Consider the following 23,948-nt stretch of genomic DNA (forward strand, 5'->3'; position numbering starts at 1 on the left):
CATACATATCATCCTCATTCATCCTCTGAAGTATTATCTGAACGGTAGTTACCGGAGGCTAAACAGGAAAAAAAAAAGGAAAAAAATTCGCTAAACCGACGTTCGCAGGAAACCGTTGTTACCGGCATCGTTATGAAAATCCTTAATGATTTGTCTAGATTTGAATACGCGTTTAGTAATGAGAGTTCGTAATTTTTTTGCAAGATTTGAAAAGGGTCCGTATCCTCTAAATTTTCAAAAACTTGCACGGCTTGATATTTGAAAACTCTCGGTTTCACGTAGAAATTCTGAAGCGTCTAAGTCGCTATTATATTTCAATACCGGGTCTGTTACGCTCGTTTTAATGTTTAAAAAACATCTAGCGGCGTGTTTTTGACGCCGTCCCTTTTCTAGAATGTTAGTTTGAATATTTATTATTTCGGCTAAACTTTTTGCTGAATCGCGAAGCGAATCGAAAAAATCATTTCGGTACTGTTTAAAAAATTTTATTTTTTAGAGCGTTTATCATTTTCGACTGCGGTTTTTCTTTCTTCTATAAGTAAATTTACTTTATCATTTCTAATATTGTATCTCAAAATTTTAATTGTACAACAAATTTAAATTTTGTTAATAATATTAGCGACATTCGAGCATTTGTTACAGAGTCTACTGTACCTTCTCTTTGTCCATCGCACATTTCGTTAAGAAGGCATTTGATTTCGTATTGCTTTAACCGCGTTAGCTTTCGCGGACCACCTCGTGTCGCTTAAACCTTTAAGAGGAACAGATAATTTTTCTTTTAAAAGATCCCATCTGCTAGTAGAATTTATAAAAAAGTTGAATCGAATACAACAATTGTTGAATCGTTTCAAAACACGATTTCATTTTTAACGGATGTTTGTGCATCATGAACGTCTATTAAATAAAGGCTGTGAGCCGTGCGTGGAACAAACCTCGCCATATTGTTTAAACGTAATATCCTGGCTTGTACCCCCTTGTATTTACCTGCCGTATTCTCTCCGTTATCGTATGATTCTCCTTTTATATTTATAATATTTAATGCGTTTAATATTAACTTGTTTTCGATGTCTTTCGCAAGCGCTTCGTAGGTTTTTAATTTATCACAATAAAGTCTACGAAGGTTTTTTCAACGCTACACTTATTCGTGCTGGGATCAGCGTTAACACAGCGCAAAATTTGCATCACTGTTCCTGGTGTGCTATCAAATAAAATAGAAAAATATTTTGCTTTTTGAATGTTTGAAATAATACGGTCTAATTTTAGAAGCGACTATATTAATTATATCATATTGTATTATAGGAGAGAAATAATTAACTTGATTTTTCTTATGACTTTCAATATGTTGCGAGATAATAGGATCGTAATGGCTAATTAATTCTATCGTGTTCAGAAATTTTTCACACGGGTGACTAATTTTTCCCCAAGTTCCTCTCAAAGCGTCATTATTTTTTACGGAGTGCAGAATGGCATCCAAAATAACTTTTAAAATACGCCTCTGCTTTTCTTTTTCTTTTAAAAATTCTTCTTATAATTGATCGTCTATAAAACCACCTTTCTTAATTTTTGATTCGAAAGTTTTCCATTCGACATAACTTTTTTCTTGATACTATGAATTTCCACGACGTGGAAACATAGGATTTAAATGCCGTCTCGAAACCCCGCAGTGGTCCATACATTCTAATTTTTTCCAAAAATAATACATGAGAAACAGAACAGTGCATCTTTTCGCTTGCAATATATCAACCGATTTCTGCGTACTTGTTTTCCGTTTGACATTGTTTTTACAAACCATTTTTTTACAAAATGCCTATTTCTGTATCAGGATAAACACTTAAATTTTTGCACGACTCTGGTCCATGTTGAACAAATATTTGTGTGTGGGATCATTGAAATCTATTATTTTTGCATTATAATTTATCATCATTGCATGTACATTGCTTCTCGATTTCCCGGTTTTGATGTTCAATTGTTCTTTTCTCTTCTGTTTCATGTGACTATTTGAACTAGAGGTGTAGATGATTTTTTAAGAAAAATATCAATCGGAGTTATATTTTTCTTTATATTTTCAATCCTCTGTTCTCTTAATTTTTTAAACTGTGTACCGGACGTTTTATTTGGTGGCATTTTACTCGAGAAGTGTTTTTTAATTAAAATTTGTGTTTTTATTAATATAATTATTTACAGTACTTACTTAAGACAGTATGCCAGTGCGTTGTATATAAACAAAATTTTATTTCTTTTCCGGTATGTTTTGTTCCGCAAGAGAGAATTTATATAAAAATAATTACGACATAGCAACACCACGGCTGATCTCTTACGAACGAGGTACGACTAGTAGTGAAAGAGAGGGAGTGTGATGCGGGCGCAATAATATGTGTCTCTGTCTGATTGGTCAGGAGACGAAAAACGGCCGGTGACAGTCGGTGTTGATTCATGTGTAGACTAGAACGGTTAAGTCGGATAAAAACCACGTGCAACTCTCAACCGCGTCGGTATCCTTTGTTTTGCGCCCCAAACCCAGTTGCGCTCGTGGCGGGCGCCTTTTCGCCACGCCCGCGTTACGGCACTGCTTACTTGATTACTATAAAAGTCATAAATAGCAGTTACGTACGTCGGATGAGGGCCACAGTTGCTAACAACTTCTAACGATTTCTTCACAGGCACCATGTCAAGTTTTTTCTAGGTCTACGAAAACCATGTGGGTCTCCAAACTTCTAACTATTCTTTTACTAAACCTTTTCTCAGAATGAAAATATTATCCACACATGACCTTCTCGCTGTAAAACCAGCCTGCTCCTCTCCAATCACTATCACCCTTTCTGTTTTGATTTTTACAATGCGTCCATACAACATTCCAAAAGACGACGTGATACTTATCCCTGCATAGTTCCTAGCTCCTTTCTTATATACTGAAATAATATATGTCAAATTTCCATTCCTTTGGTGTTTCCTACCCCTCAATAAGACATCCGTTAAAAATACTCTGCAATTCTTCAATCGTACACTTCGAACTATTCTTAATGAGTTCTATTGGAATGTTTCCAGGACTTGGTGATTTCCCACTTTTTGCCTGTTTCAGTGCCCTATAAATTCCTTTTTTTTGTTACTCCTCTCCTCCTGCCTTCTGTCCCCGGTACCGGACAGAAGGTACCGGGGAAGAAGGTACCTGTCCTTCCCCGGTAGAAGGACAGGCACCTGTATCTCTCTTTCTGTAGGAGGTACCGGCAAACACCTCTCTTTCAACAATTCCTCATAATATTTTTCCCATTCCCCGATTTTAACCGCTGAAATATTTATTCTTTCACTAGTATCCTTCCCCAAGTTCACTACAACCTTCCATGTCTCTTTGATCCGACTATCACCCATATATATCTCGATTCTTTCACAAATACTTTCCCGCATAACACTTTTTGCCTTTGCCATTACCTTCTTTACTTCCTTATTAATTCTTGCATACAACTTTCTGTCCTCCATATTTTTGCTAGCCGACCGCTTGTCATATGCTTTCTTCTTCCCTTTATTGAGCCATCTAATCTTTCTTCCCACCGGTCTTCCTACCTGCCCTGATTTGCCTACCTCCCCTAAAGCCTCACTCGCTGCTCCATGTTACCCTTTCAGTCAGCTACAATTCTGCTTTACCGTCTCGGACTATCTGCGATCAGTAATCTTTTTTGCCGACCACAACTTGTACAAGAACCTGACTGACTCCTGATTCAACCGCTTAGGTTTGTACCTTTCATTCTCCGGGATTTTAATACTATTTTTAAACCGGATCGTAAAGAGATCATTGCCGTTTATGAACCAGAAATGATCGTTTGTTAACAGTAAAGGTTCACGAAGAGCGAAGTTTCGCTTGTTAAGAGCGAAGGAAGAAATATTAGCAAGAAACGATCTGTTCCACATTCAGCACCTCTGAATACTCTCACATTTTCAGTATGTAACAGTTTTTTGTCTCTGAATCAAATAATCGGTAATAAATTTCAGGTTCCAAGTCGGCCGTATCTGAGTATACGAGTGATTCTCCTTATGCTGAAAGTATCTGTTCGTTACCTGCAGTCTCAATATCTAACACGCGTTAATCATTCGTCTTCCATTATCATTTACTACCTATCTCCAAACTTTCCGATGATTTCATAACGTTTCGTCCTTCCTGTTCTATCATTCAAATTCCCTAAAATCAATATCTCTTTGCGCCGGCTTATTCCAGTAAGGGTATTGACAAAGGTGTTCTTGAAATCGTCCTTTGTATTACTAACCGCATCATCTGTAGGAGCATAAACTGCAGTCACCATTATCGAGCGACCCCGATTCCTACATTTTATTTTTAAAATCCTTTCGCTTATCTCTTCCCGATTCCTTGTAAATATTTTAAGAATTTTTCTTACTACAACGGCCATCCCTGCCTTAGCTCTTTATCTTTAACTCTTAGCGATTCCACTATAGAACATCAAATAATTAAATCGTTCGCATTTCCTTTACTCTTCTTCTTTACTTCAGTTAACGTTCAGGTATCAATTCCATACCTATGCGACTGTGGGAAAACCTCCCTCTGTTTTGTTTTAATCCCCTAAATATTCCACGTTCCAAAATTTTTCTTTGATGTATCCAATACTTTTCCAAGGCTTTTTCAGTTGGGACTTTTAGCAATAAAAACGTTTAACGAGTGACAGGGTGGTGGCCCGACACAGGATATTCTTCCCGTAGCCTTTGAGAACCAACTCCAAACTACAAGGCAGTAGTGTTAGTTTTTGTCCACCCCACGTATTTTATATCTCCGGTATCCACTATGTCTAGTGAACTGAAGGTGCCTGATGGGAGACTAACAACTCCACTCGGGTAGTATTTACTTTATTACCAAAAAATAGCAATAAACTTTTAAAAAGTTTTGCCTAACAAAGAGAAACGATTACCTTTTAGTATTGGTATTCTGGTAACATATATTTTCTTCATTCAAACAATTGTTTTTTGGGTGAAAAATTTTTGAACTCTGATTTTATGTTATTTTTATTAATGCTGAGTATAAGGTAAACTGTATCATATCTCGGCTGTTTCTTGGAGTGTTTTTCAAAGCATCGTGTATGGTGTTTCATTTGTGTATGTGTTTTTTGATGTGAGCATTAGAGAATCTATATATTAGCGTGTATTTATCTTTTATAAAATTTCTTTGTTTGAATGATTTGTTTTGTTTTAATTAATTATTTATTATTTAAATTTTAATATGTCGATTTAGTTTCGGCATATACAAATTTGGTATGAGCTACTAGATCCTTACTTATTTCAGTTATTATTAGAAAATAATCCTTACTTAGAAATTAAAGGGTGGAATGCCTGTGTGCTTTTGTTTCCGTGGACTTAAAAAAAAATATTTTTTTGTTTCAGTCTTGTTTTCCCATTCAGGAAACATTTTTATTTATCATTCCTAATAGACTCTTTTTACGATTAGGTATACGGTCAAATTTAGGTCAAAAGGGTTTATTAAGTAGGAGATCTTTTCTAGTTAATCGTAAAACGTATTTATTAGATCGTAATTTATCATATTACTTATATTTGTCGCTTTTTCTAAGCGGTTTTCTTTCTTTATAATTTACTCTATAGTACCGGTTAAAAAGTTGGTCATATTTTTTCTCCCCCGATTACCTTTTTTATTTACTTATACAATCTTATTTCACAACTTAAAATTTGCCTTCAGAGAAATAAAGAAAAAGTAAGAAATATCTTTTGTTGTTGTTTTTTAATGTAACTCGGATTTCAACATGTAAGATGCAGAAAATAGATGACGGGATTGTCACCTATCAACTAATGGCACTATTTTCTCATTTGGCCAATAGTTTTCCAGTCATAACCGTTTTTTTTTTCAAGTTGTTTTATCAGAATTGTAGTATTTGTATGTTCATTGTATCCCTATATACATTAAAGGTAAAATAAATGCTGTTGTAAACAGCTGCACATATAAATTAATCATACATTTGTGAAAGTTACTGTCCATCGTGCATATTGACAGAATATTTAATCGTATCTTTGTTTTTCCCTTTATCTACGATGTGTGTGCTGGTATTTTACATTATTATAGATGTTCTTCTACCCGCCTTATTAAAATTAAACTTCAGATATTTAATTTTTTTAAAACGCCCGTTCCTGGTTGAAATAGCTATTACTCGTAAAATGGCTTATAACCGATAAACCTTATAAACGACAAATCTGTAATCAAAAAACCCAAATCGGGTGATGACAGTGAAAAAATATTAGATATTAATCGTTTTGGAAGACAAATTTTTTTAAATGTTTTGCATATGTGTAAATTCATGTTGGGATAAAAGGTTGGAAAACCAGATGCTTAATTTTTCTTCGGTTTTGTTTTGAAAGAAAAATTTACGGAAATGTAAAAAAGGTTTGATATCAGAGATGCCTTTGTTACAAAGAGAAGAAAAATCTGAAAGGTGGTTGGAGTACGTAAAAGGACCTTATCGAGGAGAAAAATTATCTGATAATGTATTAAAGAAGGAGAAAGGAACTGATGATTTCAAATAAAAATAATTTTTGCACTAAAATGAGAGTTTATAAAGCCGTGAAAGATTGAAACAAGAATAAAAGAGTAGGAATTATTGATGTACTACCTTTATTACTGTATTGTGGGGGAAATAAAACCGAGTAAGTTTTACAGATCGGTGTGCAAAATCTGTATTATCGGAGAAATGTTCGATTTTTAAAAGAGTGTAATTGTTACTATATGAAGGAAGGCTGAAGCAAATAAATATGAATGATTAGATCATCAATTGCTTTTTTTAGGTTAAAATTACATAAACTTGCAGAAAAGGATTAGGGAATAGAATAAAACTGCATTAGATTCTCTTGTTCTGAAGTTAGTAATGTAAGTTTAAACTAAACGGGTATTATATTATATTATTCCGAATACGATGAGACCGTTTAGCAGATGTCAATAGATAGATTGTTACTGAAGATAAATCATCGACACGAATTAGTAAACCGGTGCTGAGACATCTTGTGCTAAACCGATGATATAATTTTAAGACAAAGTTTTTTAGGGTGGTTATTAATAAATTGTTTTCGATTAAGTTTTGAATCTTACTTGTAATCTTGATAAAACGTTTTGTAGAACTGTCGGTATTAGTCTGGTGTCAAACTGAAAGATGAGAAAGTGCGTATTGATTCTTTTTTTTTTTTTTAATTTCCACTAATGTTATTTTCAACATTAATGTCTTGTGCGTAAAAAATATTTTATAGGATAATTTACAAATTAAAAATAGAAAGTATCTAATGTATTAGATGAAGATCACTTCAGCTTCAGAAAGAGCACGATAACAAGAAAGGCCATTTTGGCCTTCAGATTCATTTTAGAAGGCACACTTTAAAAAAATAAAGCCACTTACTTACATGGCATTTGTAGATTTGGAGAAAGCATTTGTTAGTGTATAATGAAATAAAATCTTTAATTCGGATCTAACTGTACGGAGAGGAGAGTTATCTATAACTCATATAAGAATAGAAGATTAAAAAAGATCTCCGATTGAGAAAGTAATGCGACAATGATGTAGTCTATCATATTGGTTTACCGCATTTTATACAAAAGATTGAATTTAGGAATTGAAGAAAAATTTGAGTGGAGTAACTAACTAAGGAGAAAAATGTTGATTCATCGACGATGTTATTTTTTTGCCAAAACCAGAAATTTTACATTTTTATTTATTTATTTGTAATAATCTATTTTGTTTTTTTTTTTTAATTCCCAATATTGAAATGATTGTTGTTTCAGTTTGAAATTATAATGGAATATTTTTCTGCAACATTTTAGTCTGTTTTGTTTTTAATAGTAATCCAATTTCTCAGAAAATTCTGAACTGTTTTTCATATTGAATTGATGTTATTTGCATAAATTTTCTCAGAAGTTAATTCTACGATTTTTTTTTGCAAAATCTTATTTGTTTACAGATAACGTAACAAAATTATTTGTTCATCAAAACTAAAATAATTATATTTTGTAACACCAATTTTACGTGTTTTATACGAAAACAGCTGTTAAGTCGCAAACTTTTTCACAAGCTATAGCTTGAAAATGAAGGGTTTCCAGACCCGATTTTACGTGAAACTTTCTTTATTTTCATTTGCAGAACGTGTCTTGAAATTGTTTCCATTTTTTCGTGAGACACCTGTATAAAAAAGATAATTGAGGACGTACTGAATATGTTGCGGTTAAAAGATTAAAAAAGAAGAAAAAAGGTTGGTGTATAGCATCAAACCGATCGACTACAAAAAAATATAAATAAATAAATAAAAAATAGGTTTTAGTAATGAAATAAAATTACATAAACTTGCAGATAAAGGATTAGGAAATAGAATAAAACTAAATTAGATTTTCTTGTTATGAAGTGTAATGTAAGTTTAAACTAAACGGGTATTGCGTTATGATTCTGATTACGATGAGACTATTTAGTCGATGTCAATAAATACAATGTTACTGAAGATAAAACCCATTAGTAAACTAGTGTTGAGACACTTCATGTGATAAAATGATGATATATGTTTAGGACAGAATTCATTAGGTGGTTATTAGTAAATTTTTTTTAGGTTTTGTACCTTACTCAAAATTTTGATAAAACTTTAGTAAAATTGTTGGTATTATACTGAAATCACTGCTGTCATACTGAAAGATGAGAAAGTACTATTTGATTTTTTTTTTCTTAATTCACACTAACGTTATTTTTAACAGTATAATTTTTATTTGTATTATTGTACCGATTTCATTATTATTTAATGTGTATTGCGATAATATTTCTTATTGCAATAAAAGAGTTATAAATTTTGTATTGTCCAATATTGTATGAAAACAGATTAAATAAAAGAACAAAGGTTATATCGTTCAAAGTCTAATTACTGCTCATGGTGTACATGCGATCTCTTTATTTGTAAATGATAATTTTTTTAATGCAAATTTTAATGTAAAGTTCAACAATTGCTAGTTCTTTTTTGCTTTATTGACACGAACAAAGAGCAGTTAAAAAATTCGTTATTGATAATAAATAATAAATGTTGAGTATTATTATTATTTTTTTTTAAGCGCCACAGTTTTGAATTTTTACGGAAATACAGATATCATTATTACAACCGTAATAAGCTTGTTTTTATTGATAGGTTTTAACCTTTTACTTTAAATATTTCAGCAGAAATAAATAACAAGATGGTGGATGTTATATATTTATGAATATCGATCGATTATGTAATTAATTGGTTACATTTAATTAAATAATTTGGATAGGGGATTGTCCTCAGCCTCATGATCTTATTGCATTTTTAGAATTATCCCTACTTATTATATCTGTTATTTTTGTTCATTTATTGGATAGGAAAGTGTCCTTAAAGTCTCAAATTTGTCATCGATTCCTCTCCATTGCTTTGCCAGATGGGTTGTTATTATATAACTTTAAATATGTTCTTCTCAGTTAAATTTAATATTATTTTACTGGTTGTTGTGTTGTCATAATTTTTAAACGGTACAATATGAAATATTTTCTGCCGCTTACTTTGTAAAATTAGTTTGTGTGTCGTTAAATAATAAATCAAATTGTTGTTTTTTTTTGTACGATCTGTTAATTTCATTTGCAAAAAATAAAATCGTACTGTTTGAAACATCTTAATGAAACACTTGACTTGCCCTCATTATGAAATATGTGTTTTGCCTTTGTATATTTCCATTTGGGATATCATAAGGCTTTTTCAAAAATCTGAATGACTTTCAGGGTACAAGAATAAATTGTTAGATTATTGTTCGGTGAATATGCATTTTTAGTAAATTAAAATTGTAGCTTTTTCACATGTTTTGTTAAAAAAGATTAATCGTTTATAAAAAAATACCAGAAAACAAGTTTTTGTTAAATGCAACGCAATACTTTGACCTTTGAGTAAGGCCTTATTATGCTTCGGTTGCAGTTTTTTTTAATAAATAATTAACAACCCGTTTAAATTATATTTCGATTAATTTATTTAAAATTAAATTTAAAAAAACCTTTTACAAAATCTTTTGGATTGATGAGTTTTAAAGTAATAATTTAAAAAAAAAAGTATTTATATTCAGTATCATCGTGTAATGTGTGTTAATGATAAGCGCTTAAATAATTTTAGTTAACACCTTTTAAATCATAGAAGTATTATTAATATAAACTTACTAGTTATCTTGAATTTTTTAATTGAGAAGAGAACTTCTCAAGGATTTACCTAGGTTTCTGTTGATCGTACCAGACAGTTGACCGTGAAGCGATCGGGGCAATTTTTTATTTTATGTGAAGTAGCAGTTGTTAACATAATATAATGGATTATGTGTTCATCTGAGTAAAATATTTTATTATTTCATTCATTTCAGCGTATAATTTAATATAAATAAATGCAGTGCTGTTCAATAAAATATAAAATTATATTTTATTTTGTTCAAATTTTTTGTAATTTTTTTTAACCCCTCTTTTAATTTTAGAACAACAGCACAAAATAATAAAGAATTGTTCTAGCCCTGACCAGGATGGCATTTTTTTTACCTTTTCTTTTCCAGGTGATTCATGTACATTACCGTATCTAAAAATTTAATTATTGAGAAAAACAAAATAACTCAAAGGAATAAGCTTTTTTTTTTTTAAAAAATTAGTATTGAACAGTATTATTAAACCAAAGTAGAGTACCGGGATTTAAGATTACAAAATAATTTAATTTGCTTTATAAAAATCTCTATTTTGTTTTTTATTACAAACATGATTTTTTTTTTAGTCGATGATGAAGTGCGGGAAAGTTATGTACACAAATCTTACATGTTTAGTTAAATATCAGGGTGCATGACATAACTTCAGCGTCATTACTTAAAGAAAGTATAAATATTGAAAATATAGAAAAGATTACTGAAACAACAGATTTGAGATTGGAACAAAACTGAAAATTGCACTTCTTTTTTAAAGGAATTTATTGGATATGTAATAAATTTTGTGTACGCATTACATAAATTATCAACTATTATTCACGAAACAAAAATTAAAATATTGGTTTTGGTATATTCCTAGTTACTATTTATTTCCAGGTAGACAAAATAGTCGATGGGCGTTCTCTTTTTGTATTCATAGCTCCAGAAGTAGGACATCTTATTGTTAGATAGTATGTCGCTAAAGTAATCTTAAAAAATGCACAAATTTTTCTTTTTATAAAATCTTGATTTATCAAGATTTAAAAAAATTTAATTTTAAAAAGTTGAAATAAATTTTTGGCTATCAAAAAGGTGGACCTTGAACACATCCTCACTGTTTATGAAACAGAATTAAATTATAACAGTTCTGTTGTCCGATGCTAGAATTCTATTACTAAACTATCCGGCACGCCTAACTCCTTAATTTATAGAGAAAATGGATCGTAAAACGGTGAAGGCTTTTGTTTCAATTTGCGTAGTGGGTTTAGGAAGGATGTTTTTAATTGTCAAATTAAGTGATCTTGTTAATATTCCTTCTCTTGGCAGCGTTTAGTCTGTACATGTTGAATATCTGCTTAAGGCATTAATGATTTAATGTTCACGCCGAATATTAGTTTACCGATTTGTTATAACCGACTTAGGTGTGTTTAACTGAAATATCGGATGTGTTTCACGACTATTACGGTAATACACGCCAAATATATAATTATATATTAATCCGTTTATTTACCTTGTCTAATTTTACGTTAAAAATTCGGAGAAGTAAATCATGTAGATCTGTACACAGAATTAAACAGGCATTGTTGCAGATAAGTTACATATACGGTAGAGAGGTATAGTTATAGAAGGTTTGTAAATATGGAAAGGGGGATTTCACACGCATTATGTGGTGTCTGTTGTTACAAAATTAGCCCGCATGACATTATAAAATAACTAATTAATGAACGACTATTGTCTCAGCATGATGTTGCATATTATTTTGTGTTGTTATTTTTATTCACCTTGTAGGTATTGTTGATTTGATTGTATATTAACGTGTGAATTTACGGGGCAATTAATTTTGATAAATTTTTGTGTTCTTTAACATATCATTTAACTTCTTTTTATCTTTCTAATTTTTTTCGGCTTAGTTAGGACGATCGGATAGTACTATTATAGTTCCTTCCTGACAATAAATATTAACATAGCCTTTAATTAATAAAATAATATTTTTATTTTGGTATTGCTATTTAGAGATTTACCAAATCCGATGGTGCGAGAAAAATTTTACGTGTTATATATAAGATTTCGGTTTCTTGCGGTTCTAATTTAATTTTTTTTTGTTTTTAGGTTCTTGTATAGAATGTCTCAGATGAAGATACAATCTAATTATTTTAAGAATAATGATTTGTCTGTAGCCGGTGTCTTTGCTGAGACATTGATAAAAAATCCCAACAGAGTATGTTTTTATTTTGAAAATGATGTTTGGCGTGCTACAGAGGTGAGTTTTTGTTAACTTTTTTTGTTTACATTAACTTCTTAGTTTAATTATCGGTTGAATTATATATGTATTTTTTTATTTTATTTATAATATACAGATCATTGAAAAAGTTTTCTGTAATTTCACGACTGACATTTAATTAAATTAAAAACGTGTTTTAAAATACATATAAATGGAAGTGTTTATCGCATATTTTAATATATTTCAATACAAGTACTTTTTATTAGTCAAAAAACATCTAAATGATACTTTATTTTCATCTAGGTATGTTCAATTATCACATATAAGATTTGCTACATAATAATGATTATCTCCCCCAAGGGTTGCAAATTTTGAATCATTTCCACAACTACGTCTTCGATATGGATCTAGATAAAAGCTACTTGAATCAGATGAGGACTTCTTGTTGACCAGAAAACCTATTAATTATTCTGTCTCTCCCGGTCTGATAATCGATGAACTCACTAGTTTTCTAATCGTTAAATTGGAAGAAGCAGTTCTATTTCCTGGCACGCGAGAAGTTCTCGATTGGTTTCCATCTGATTTTTTTCTAAAGCTCTATTAATAATATACCTTAAGAAATTTTTGGTCTTGGATAGAGGAGGATCATTTCTAATGTAAAGACTATTAACGTACGCACCATAGATTGCACTTGGATGGATATAGATTACCGTTTGGGTATTTACATTAAACCGTACTAATGGATCATATAAACCTGTAATTTTTCGTACCTTTTTTTAGACATTGATATGTGTCAAATTTAAGTAAAGGTTTTTTTGGTCATGAAAACACAGATGCTTTTTTTTGTTGATTTTATATTTAAAGTTTTGCGTCTGTAGTTTGACAGATATTCAATTTCCTAAGTTTTCGGGTTTCATTTTCTCTTAACTACAAAGTATTTTAATTTTTCTTTTACATTTACTTTTGGGTCAATCCATTTGAACTGACCTACGTGTTGGTGTTTGACCGATTCAAAAAAAAAAAAAAAAATACATGTCTCAGAACCTTAAAAATATTTTAATTTTAATTTTTATTTAAACAGTTTATCTGTGGCAGCCATTGTTGTTATAGTGCACACACCTATTTTTGTGATTGTAAGGGTTTACGGAAAAAATCATTAAAAAACTATTGGTCCTGGAAGGATGAGAATTTATTCATATTTTCTCAAGGTAAAAGATTGTTCCAGCGGTTTTTTTTACCTACCTCTCCCCTTTTTTCTATGATAAAATTACCGATAAAGCTGAACATGAAAAACAGTGAAATTTCACTTTTGAAATTTTTTTTCAAGAGGCAGGGATGGTATACACAATTTGAATTATTTTCTAATATGTAGGTATATGTCGTAGTAGTTTTACCGTAAATAATATTAATGGTGATATAATTACTCCTAAATTTTTATGAATTTTTGAAAACAAATTTTTTTTTTTAAATTCAAATTTTGGCTTCTAATAACTCTGATGGGGCTGGTGATAAAAATCTTAAATTTACACAACTTGATCGGTTTTTGTAGGTGTTTATGGCAAATGTAAAAGTTTCTTGTGTATTGTACTAATAAAAAAGTTATAACATTTCAAAAATCATGAAAAACCTGCTCCAAGAGGGTTTCTCGTCTTCTTGGCGCTTTAACATCTTTATACTTATTACTATAGTTGAAATAGACATGTTTGAACCGTTTGACTGTAATGTTAATGTCACTTGAAGTCATTTCCAGTCATCAGGAAAATTAATGTTGCAACAAGCTCGTTTATGCTTGTTGCCTCATCTAGCTTTGCAGTTACAGACTAATTAGTCTGACGTTAGTGGATGATCTGTTCACTTCTTTACTGAGTGTCAAATATCTTCCTGTGTTTTGAAATGTTTATTAAATAAATAAGTTTTACTTAATAATATTATATTTGCAAATTTTAAAATCGGTTAAATTTTTACATTATTTTCAAGTTATTTCACGTAAAACAACTGAAGAATAATGTTCCGTAGGAATTTATGTGAATGAAGAGTGTCAGATAACAGTGTATGGTACAGTGCCAAAAGAACTCGTTAAAATTTGTTAGTTTAGTCATGAAAACCAACAACTTATCTTTTTACATGTTAATTCAGATGTCACTAGTGTTTGTAAATGTCATGAAAAACGATTTTTTGTCAAAATTTAGTCACTTATATGGACAGTTCTGTTGCGATCCTTTGAGAAATCACAAAGAAACATTTAAGAAAAACTAAAGCCAAATAACATTAGAGCAAGCTCTTAAAGGACACATTTTTCCAAATTTAGTTCCTGGTAAGTCTCTGTGTTAACTGTTTCAAAAGTATTTTTCTCAGCAGAAGTAAGAATTATATGAATGCGAAGACCAAGAGCAATACATTGCCCCGCATCACAATATTGAACAATTGGATGCTGCATGTAGCATTTTGGGTGTATCACCTCCATCAAAATCGAAAAAAAATTAAGCACGGATTAAAGGCCATCAGCATTAAAATTTAAAATAAATAAGGTATTGAAAAATTAAAATAGAATCTTGAATTATGTTTTGACTCAAAAGTTTCTGAAATTGAAAATCCAAGTCGATCTTTTTCACGTGAATATGATAAGTGTGGGTACCGATCTGCAAAGTCCTGAGAAAGTTGACATCGCTTGAACTAACTACAGTGGCAGGTCATTCTCACACAATTTCAAGAGAATTATCAGAAGAGATATCACAACTGTCGGTTAACCACACTAAATAACAAACTTTCATTGCTACAAAAACAGGCTATTTCATTGAAGAATACTTAAAATTTTGCTACAATTTATTTTTTCTTTGATAGCGTTCACAAAAATAAACCAGTATAAAAATAAAAATCAATTCTTCAAAAAAGATGTAGGCTGCTCATTGAAATCTCAGTTTGGGTAAGTTATACAAGCATTTTTGAATCAAAATTGTATTAGGTTACTGGTATTGGCTAAGTATCATTAAATTACACAACCTAACATTAATAATTTAAAAAAAAAATTATATAAATATTGGAAACGTCAAATTCAACAACATAGGAGTTAAATATAAAAATTATATAAAAAATGTGAAGTGCAAAGAAGACAAGAAACCTCTTTCAAGCACTTATTTAGCGAGTCAAAATGGTTATCGCTTTTAACAGGTTTTGCTTGATTTTTGATAGATTATAACCTTTTTATTAGTAAAATACACAAGAAACCTTTTTATTTGCCATAAACATCTACAAAAACACTGCAAGTTATGCAAATTCGAGATTTTTATCACCAGCTCCCATCAGAGGTTTTTGAAGCCAAATTTGAATTTTTTAAAAAAAGTTTGTTTTCAAAAATTCATAAATATTTAGGGGTAAGTATATCACCATTAATATTATTTATGGTAAAACTACTAACATATACCTAGATATAAAAAAAATAATTCAAACTGTGTATCCCTGCCTCTTGAAAAAAAATTACCAAAGTGAAATTTCACCCTTTTACATGTTCAACTTTATTGATGATTTTCTCATAGAAAAAAGAGAGATAGGTAAATAAACCACTAGACCAATCTTTTACCCTGAGAAAATATGATTAAGTTGCTTTTTGTTTCATACTTCTAGCACCAATAGTTTTAGTTATGATTTATTCCATAAACCCTTACAATTGTAACAAATAATAGGAGTGTGTACCGTAACAAAAATGGTCACCACTGGCAAACTGCTTAAAAAAATAAAAAATAATAAATAAATAATTTTAGGCCCTGAAATATGTAGGAAACAACCGGATAAGTTTTAATTTTTTTTTTTTGAATTGGTTAAGCAACCGGCTTATGTTTTTTTGAGACACTTCAAATGGATTGACCTTTGTAGTAAAGAAATCTTTCATTGGTAGCGCTCGGTTTTATGTAAATTATTTTCTTACATATTCAGTTATTTGTATCATCACTTAATATGTAATTTAAATAAAATTGAAATAATATTTTCACTGTGTTTATTGTGTTTATTTTTCATATAAAAATGGAGAAATTTCACTACTGTGACTATTTATTAAAGTGAATCGTGTTAATGGTTAATGTAATAATCCGTTGTAAATTTTTTCCTGATATGGTTGAAATCTTTCTCTTAGTAAAAAATATTTCTTGCTCATTTAGGTGATAAATTCTGGCTAATATATTTTATATACAAAACTCACTATTCAGGCTTGAAAAGAATCTTGTTTACAGAGCTGCCAACAATTAATAATATTGTCTTGTGAACAAAATAATGCTTATTACAATTAAAAGTAATATTTATTGTAGCTTAATTTTTTTTACAAATTGTTCTCTTTGAACTAAATTGTTAAATTTGCAGCATTCTTTCAGAAAAAGCTAAATCTGTACAGTTTAATCTGGCATTATTAGCTATGCTATCTGCGGTAACAATATGGATGGTGAGCACTCTGCTCACCGTTAACGCTTTAACCAAATTTTGTGATATATGACTGGTGAATTTGTCAAAATAGTTTAAACATTTACTTCAGTAATTATAAAAAGTTAACTTTCTAATAAATATAATAACGGTTCAATAAATCTTAACCCGTTTAATTATGCAGTTTTTAAATTCTTATAGACCAAAGTTTTTCATTTTCTAAGACAATATTGAAGCAATGATGAAAAATTTGGAACTGTGGAACCATTATCAAATTATTTCAGCCATTTTCAGGCCTCAAATATTTTTCAAAGAGAACACATCTCTTCTTTCAACAGATTTAAGAGATTTGCAGTATACCTTCTGTGAATATTTTCATAAGTTTTTGTTTTAAAATTGTGTTCGAGGAAAAGTCTCTTCCAAATTTTTGGCTCATTTTCAAGATTATTTTCCAGAACTGTCATAGAGGTTCTGAGAGTACTGATGGATTCTTGTAATTAAATGTTTCTTTTTTTTTTGTCTTCAGTCATTTGACTGATTTGATGCAGCTCTCAAGATTCCCTATCTAGAGCCAGTCGTTTCATTTCGGTATACCCCCTGCATTCTACATCCCTAACAATTTGTTTTACATATTCCTAACGTTGCCTGCCTGCACAATTTTTTCCTTCTACCTGTCCCTCCAATATCAAAGTGACTATTCCCGGATGACTTAATATGTGACCTATACGTCTCCCTCTTTTAACTATATTTTTCCGAATGCTTCTTCATCAATTTGCTGCAACACCTCTTCATTTGTCTTCTGATTTTTATCAATCTCCTATTTTGAAATTAACATTTCAAAAGCTTCTAATCTTTTCCTCTTGAATGATCAGTATTCCGATCGTTCAAGTTGCACTTGCATATAAAGCTATGCTCCAAACATATACTTTTAAAAATGTTTTCCTGACATTTAAATTAATTTTTGATGTAAACAAATTATATTTCTGACTAAAGGCTCATTTCACCTGTCCTATTCAGCATTTTATATCGCTCCTGCTTCATCCATCTTTAGTAATTTTACTTTCCAAATAATAAAATTCTTCTACTTCCGTAATCTTTTCTCTTACTATTTTTATATTCAATGGTCCATCTAGATTATTTCTACTACATTTCATTACTTTCATTTTGTTCTTTTATTTTCACGCGGTAGTTCTTGCATAGGATGCATGCATGCATCCTATGCATTCTTCATCCATGCCGTTATTGTTTCTTCAAAACTTTTTTTACTCTCTGCTATAATTACTATATCATCAGCAAATCGTAGCATCTTTATCTTTTCATCTTGTACGGTTATTCAAGATCTAAATTGTTCTTTAACATCATTAACTGCTTGCTAGTTTTATGTAAAGGTTAAAAAGTAACGGGGATAGGGAACATCCTTGTCAGATTCCCTTATTCCCTTTTTTATTACGGCTTCTTTCTTATGTTCTTCGATTATTACTGTTGCTGTTTGGTTCCTGTAAATGTTAGCAATTGTACTTGAACCCTAATTTTTTTAAAAATGCTGAACTTTTTTTTCCGGTCTTACATTATCGATGCCTTTTCTAGATCTATAAATACCAAGTATGTCAGTTTGTTTTTCTTTAATCTTCCTTCTACTATAAATCTGAGGCCTAAAATTGCTTCCCTTGTCCCTATACTTTTCCTGAAACCAAATCGGTCTTCTCCTAACACTTCTTCCACTCTCCTCTCAATTCTTCTGTACAGAATTTTCCCTCTATGAATCATTAGACCTTGCCGATGGTGAGGGGGCTTGATTGCCGAGCGACACAGAGTAGCTGGATCGAAGGTGCAACCGTATTGAAGAGGTATCTGTTGAGAGCTAGACTAAGGAATTATTCCTGAAAGAGGGCAGCAGCTTTTTCAGTAGTTGTTGAGAGCGTAGGTCAGGAGGACTTAAATGACCACGTCAGCATCACTCGATCTTCAGAGTATTGCGCATTTGAATGCAGTGGAAAACTCAGCTGCTTTTTTTTCAAGAAAATGTAACTCTGCATTTTCATAACATAGATGGAGGCGCTTTCCTTGGTAAAATATTCCAGAGGTAAATTAGTCCCCCGTTCGGATCTCGGGGGTGGGCACTACTAAGAAAGAGGTCACCAGAAAATTAAAAAAGAAAAATAATTTTAAAAAAATGTTATGTAAAAGTAAGTACAGAAATCATCTGACAAATGTAACATTAGAATTCACAGAATTACACCTGTATTTTATAGCTGCTATTCACTAATTCCAACTATTAGTACTATTTCTTAAGTGAAATTATGCATAGGTCTTAAATTAAATACTTCATTCTCGTAACTCTAGATTTTTAATTTATAGTTTGATGATCTGTAGCAACAAATAAAATTTGTTATTCTCATAAAGAAACAAGACCTATTGGATTAGTATTGGGTTGATTCCCAGCGACAATATGGCATGTTTTTCACCTGTTATTCTGTCACAATATCTTACCATTTTCTTATACAAAATTACACAGTAAGTTTCCTGTTTTAATAAAAAATTGGTTCAGAACCACTGCATTTGATAATCGCTAATGTTATGCGATTGTCTAAATGTTTGTAGAATACCGTTAATATTTTTTTTAATTTACACCTACATAGATATCAATAAAATTACAATGTGTTCTTACAGTGGTGAGTATTATTTATCAGGTTGAAGCATACAGCAATCGTGTGGCCCAGGTGTTCCTTAAGGCGGGTTATAAAAAAGGTGATGTGGTGTCATTATTGATGAATAATAGGCCCGAGTATGCGTGCATCTGGCTTGGACTATCAAAGATCGGCGTCATCACAGCTCTTATTAACACCAATTTACAGAAGAAGACGCTTCTACATTGTCTCAATACAGCTCAGACCAAAGGCCTTATATTTACCGATCAGTTTATATCAGGTATTTAATTTTAACAGTTTATCGTTTAAATATTTTCATTCTGTATAAATTAAAGCGCCTGTGTATCGTTTTATTATATATTTTTTATCTTATTTCAGTAAAATTGAAAATGTATTTGACGATGATAATTTAAAGTATTATTTAAAAAATGTTAAAGAACAATTTGCCTTAAATAGCCGGAAAGAAGAGTCGGTTACAAATTATTCAAAGGTACAGTCAGGTAGTAATTATTAGAAGAGAAGTTAATGAAAAGCATGTTCAGAGTCAGAAAAGGTGAAAGGGTGCGGGTGTAGTTTATCCTTATTTTTTTCGATTTGCATATACAGTCGGCAAAATAAAGGAATTAAAGGATACATTTGAGTGCGGCATGACTACTCCTGGAGAAATAGTACAGCTATCAAGATTTGCCGATACATCTTCTTTTAGCAGAAACAGAAAGCGATGAAGAAATATTGAGGATGAGTTTGTCGCTAGGAGAAAATTTACTTAGAAAAAAAAATAACGGTGAGGAATTAAGACAGAAAGGACGAATAAAATGTTAAGGCAGGGTAATATAAATTACCGGAAGTTACTGAATTTTGGTTTTTGGGAGTAAAATTACAGAGTGAACGAAGTAAATAAGATAAAAATGTAAAGCAGAGCGACAGTAGCAAGGAGAATTTTAATGCAGGAAAAAAAATCGGTGAGTATTGAATAAAGATTTAAGCATCGGAAATAAATTCTTGAAGGTATTTCTGTGAAGTGTAGCATATTATGGCGGTGAAACGTAAACAAAGGGAAGAATGGAAAAGAAAAAATGAGGCTTTTGTGATGTACTGTTACAGAACGCCAACAAAAATGTTTTACAACCGGTAAGAGAAGAGAGAAATGTATTACAATATTCTTTAAACAGAAGAAAAATATTCATGCATGAGCTTTGTATCAAAACATCCACGATAATTAATTTTGTGATATGTAGCGGGAAGAACTATACAAGAAGATAAGGATAAAATTTATAAAAACATATAACTGAGGATATACTGTACTCATTTTATCGAAGTTAAATGATTATAGCAGAAAGCAGAAAGAAATTGAGAATAGCATTAAACGAGTTGAATGACTGATGACGTGTGTGTGTGTGTTTGTGTGTGTGAGAGAGAGAGAGAATGTATGTGCACGTGCACCCACATGCTTAGATGTGCACACTTATGCACGCTAGTGCTGTATAAAAATTACAAATAACTGTAAAAAAATTAATTAAATTGATATTCTGAATAGTATAATTGTGTGTATATTAGTTCAATTTACGGTGATTATTATTAGCCTAAAACCCACACAATTCATGAAATATTACTGGAATACAAGACCTTGACGCTAAATATTTGTCTTCGTAACATTTTTTTGTACTAAGTAGTCTTTCTTTTATCGTATTAACCCGTGAATCGCTTCATAGATATAACATTTAAGTCGGTTCTAATGAATACAATTTTTGCTGTATATATGAATGCGTGTTTTTATGCCAACAAAATATGTATAATTACAATTAGGTTTAACGATTAAAACAAGGAAAGTAGATTTTGTCTGTTAAAATTAGGAAATTTCTGAAGTCGTCATAATAGCCCCTAAACTATTTTTTCTGTCAAGAGGAGAATCGCTAAAGAATATAAAAGATGTAGATTGTTTAATTTTTTAAACGTACGTTTAAAAGGAATAATTTGTTATCGTCACATCAGTGTAAGTAATTTTAACAATTATTGACATATAAGGGCTACTTATCCTGCAAACCTGAGTTTTATTATGGATTATTTAATATTAAAATTTATGTTGGCTTATAGATTGTTTCCTTTTTTATTTGGGAATTAAAAATCTCAATTTTTCAAAAAATTATGCAACAGGATAAATATTTGAAAAAACATTACGCTGTTTTATAAAAAAAACTTTCAGATAAAATTGATCGATTGTAAATAATATATATCTGCACCCACAAAGCAACTTGTCCTGACCGACTGACCGGTTCATCAATGCCCAGAAAAAATGTTGAACATAAATTGATGAAAATTTGTGTATATGTTCTTTTACAGTGTAAATGTTCACTAATAAAGATGTTTTTAAAATTCTGAGTTAAAGGTTAAAATGGAGTAATAATAAATTTACAAGCTTTTTAATTTCTCGATTACAAAGGAAGATATCGACCTGATTTTTGGTGTGTGTAATTTTCATGTAAAAATACCTAAAAACCAATTTTTAGATTTTTTGAAAGGGATGAAGAAAGGTAAATACGAAATCTGAACAACGATTGCAATTTTTCCCCATTTCTGACTATGCTAAACGATTTGTTCACTAGATTGGGACTTTGCAAATATTCTCCAGATAAATATTCAAAAACCATTTTCGGGGTTTTTTGAATTTCGATTTTTAAGGGGTACGAAGCGGCGGCTCAACGAATACAGCCACCGTTACTGTATGTGCGATGCGACTGGCTGGACCTGCCTTCGATTACTTAACTAAAAACACATAAAATAAAAATAATTTAAAAAAAGGAATTATGAGAAACTAAGTACGGTTACCTCCTGCTACTGTTTGTCGGATAACACTAAGATCCGGGCGAAATACATTTTTACTCTTACGATGTACGGGTAACCAGCTATAACTATGATCTTTTAGATGGACGCAGACGTTTGAAATCCACATTCTTGGATCGCTCAAAGTTTCGGATCCTGAACTGACCAAACTGTTGATCTGAAGAAATTACAATACACTGATATTTTGTGTAAATTGAACAGGCATTAATTTTTCTCTTATCATTATTATTCTGACAAACATGAGTTTAATGAACACAGCGGGATCCAAGGGATAGAGCACTCTGGCTAGACGGGAAGGGCGAGGAAAGCGATCCATGACCGACTCAATATCCCCTGACCGCGACGGGAAACGCAAGTAATTATATAGCGCGAGAGTCTCAACCAATAAAGCTACTGCCACCGTTACTGTCTGTGCGACGCGACTGGTTACACCTGTCTCCGATTACTTGACTAAAAAACATAAAATAAAAAAAAAATGACCGCGACGGGGGACGTTACGTCCAGTGAATCGGAATATATCTTGGGGATCTTCCTAGACATTTTCGGCGCGTTTAACAATCTGGTTTCTCTCTGCCATTTTCCAATTACGGAGGCGAGGATGCACTGAAAATGAACTGCAGGTATTGAAAAGTTTTTTCAGTTATCGGAATATTTTACTACTCCACGAGGGCAGCGATGAAGTAGGGAAGACACTGTATAAGGGTTGTTCCCAAGGCAATGTGTTGCGTCTTCTCTTGTGGGTGGTGGAGTTTGACTCTCTTCTGCGGCTGAGATTGCCCAGTGGGTGTGACTTGTCGTAGCTTAAGCTGACGACAGGCTCTAGTTGGTCGATGATTGCCCACGGAGGAAGATTGAACTCCGAGCCACGCAACTTGCAGGATATTAGGGCTGTGGGGTCATCAACATAAGGTGACGTTCAGCCCGGGGAAGACCACAACGATGCTTCTAAAAGGCCGTTTGGCAGTAGCAAGTCGTGTCTCGGTGTCAAGCCAACGAATTAGATATGTTCAGGTTCAAAAGTACCTCGGGGTTTTTTTGATGAGAAATTTCAGTTTAAGAAGCACCTTTTATACGTTGCGGAGAAGGCTTGTAGTGTAGTGCCTTCTTTGGTATATGACGTGTGGTCAATCCTGATTGGCGTCTTAATTTTAATATCATGAGTATTCTGTATAGGGGCGTCTGCGAGTCAATTATGCTATACGTAGCGCCTGTTTGTGCGGGTAGGCTAAAACATGTCGGAACCTATTATTAAAGGCTCAGCGCCTTATATTGTTGACGGTAACCGGAGTTTACCGCGCTATTTTACGAGAGGCGATCTTGATGACTGCAGGCGTGAAACCGATAGATCTGATTGCGTCTGAAAGGCAACAGCAATACGATGCTAGGAAGTTAAATGAGCTGACTCCGGAAAAAGTTCAGGAGATAAATCAACATGGTAACGCTCTGTGGCAGGCCGGATGGGATTAGTCGGAGGATGGGTGTTATGCGCACGATCTCTTCCCAAATGTTGTCGATTTGCAGGGCGCTTCTTGGGTACATCCGAAGAAGTACGTGTCGCAGTTTTTTTCTGGGCACGGTGCTTTCAGGGAGAAATTCGGCCTAGTAGACTCAGGTATGTCGATTGCTGGACAACGCTCGTTAGGTACTGTATGAATGC

At 31.9% G+C, this 23,948-nt stretch overlaps 1 protein-coding gene across 1 annotated transcript in view; it reads left to right on the top strand.

Moving 5' to 3' along the window:
- LOC142319680 (long-chain fatty acid transport protein 4-like) overlaps positions 1-23,948 on the top strand; it is a 98,654-nt gene that overhangs the window by 30,281 nt on the left and 44,425 nt on the right. Inside the window, exons 2-3 of the mRNA XM_075357228.1 lie at positions 12,284-12,434; positions 19,493-19,730. Of these exons, the coding sequence (XP_075213343.1) occupies positions 12,284-12,434; positions 19,493-19,730 (389 nt within the window). The remainder of the gene's footprint in view (positions 1-12,283; positions 12,435-19,492; positions 19,731-23,948) is intronic.

This window comes from Lycorma delicatula, chromosome 2 (genome assembly GCF_047948215.1).
Source record: "Lycorma delicatula isolate Av1 chromosome 2, ASM4794821v1, whole genome shotgun sequence".
In the NCBI taxonomy this organism is placed as follows: domain Eukaryota; kingdom Metazoa; phylum Arthropoda; class Insecta; order Hemiptera; family Fulgoridae; genus Lycorma; species Lycorma delicatula.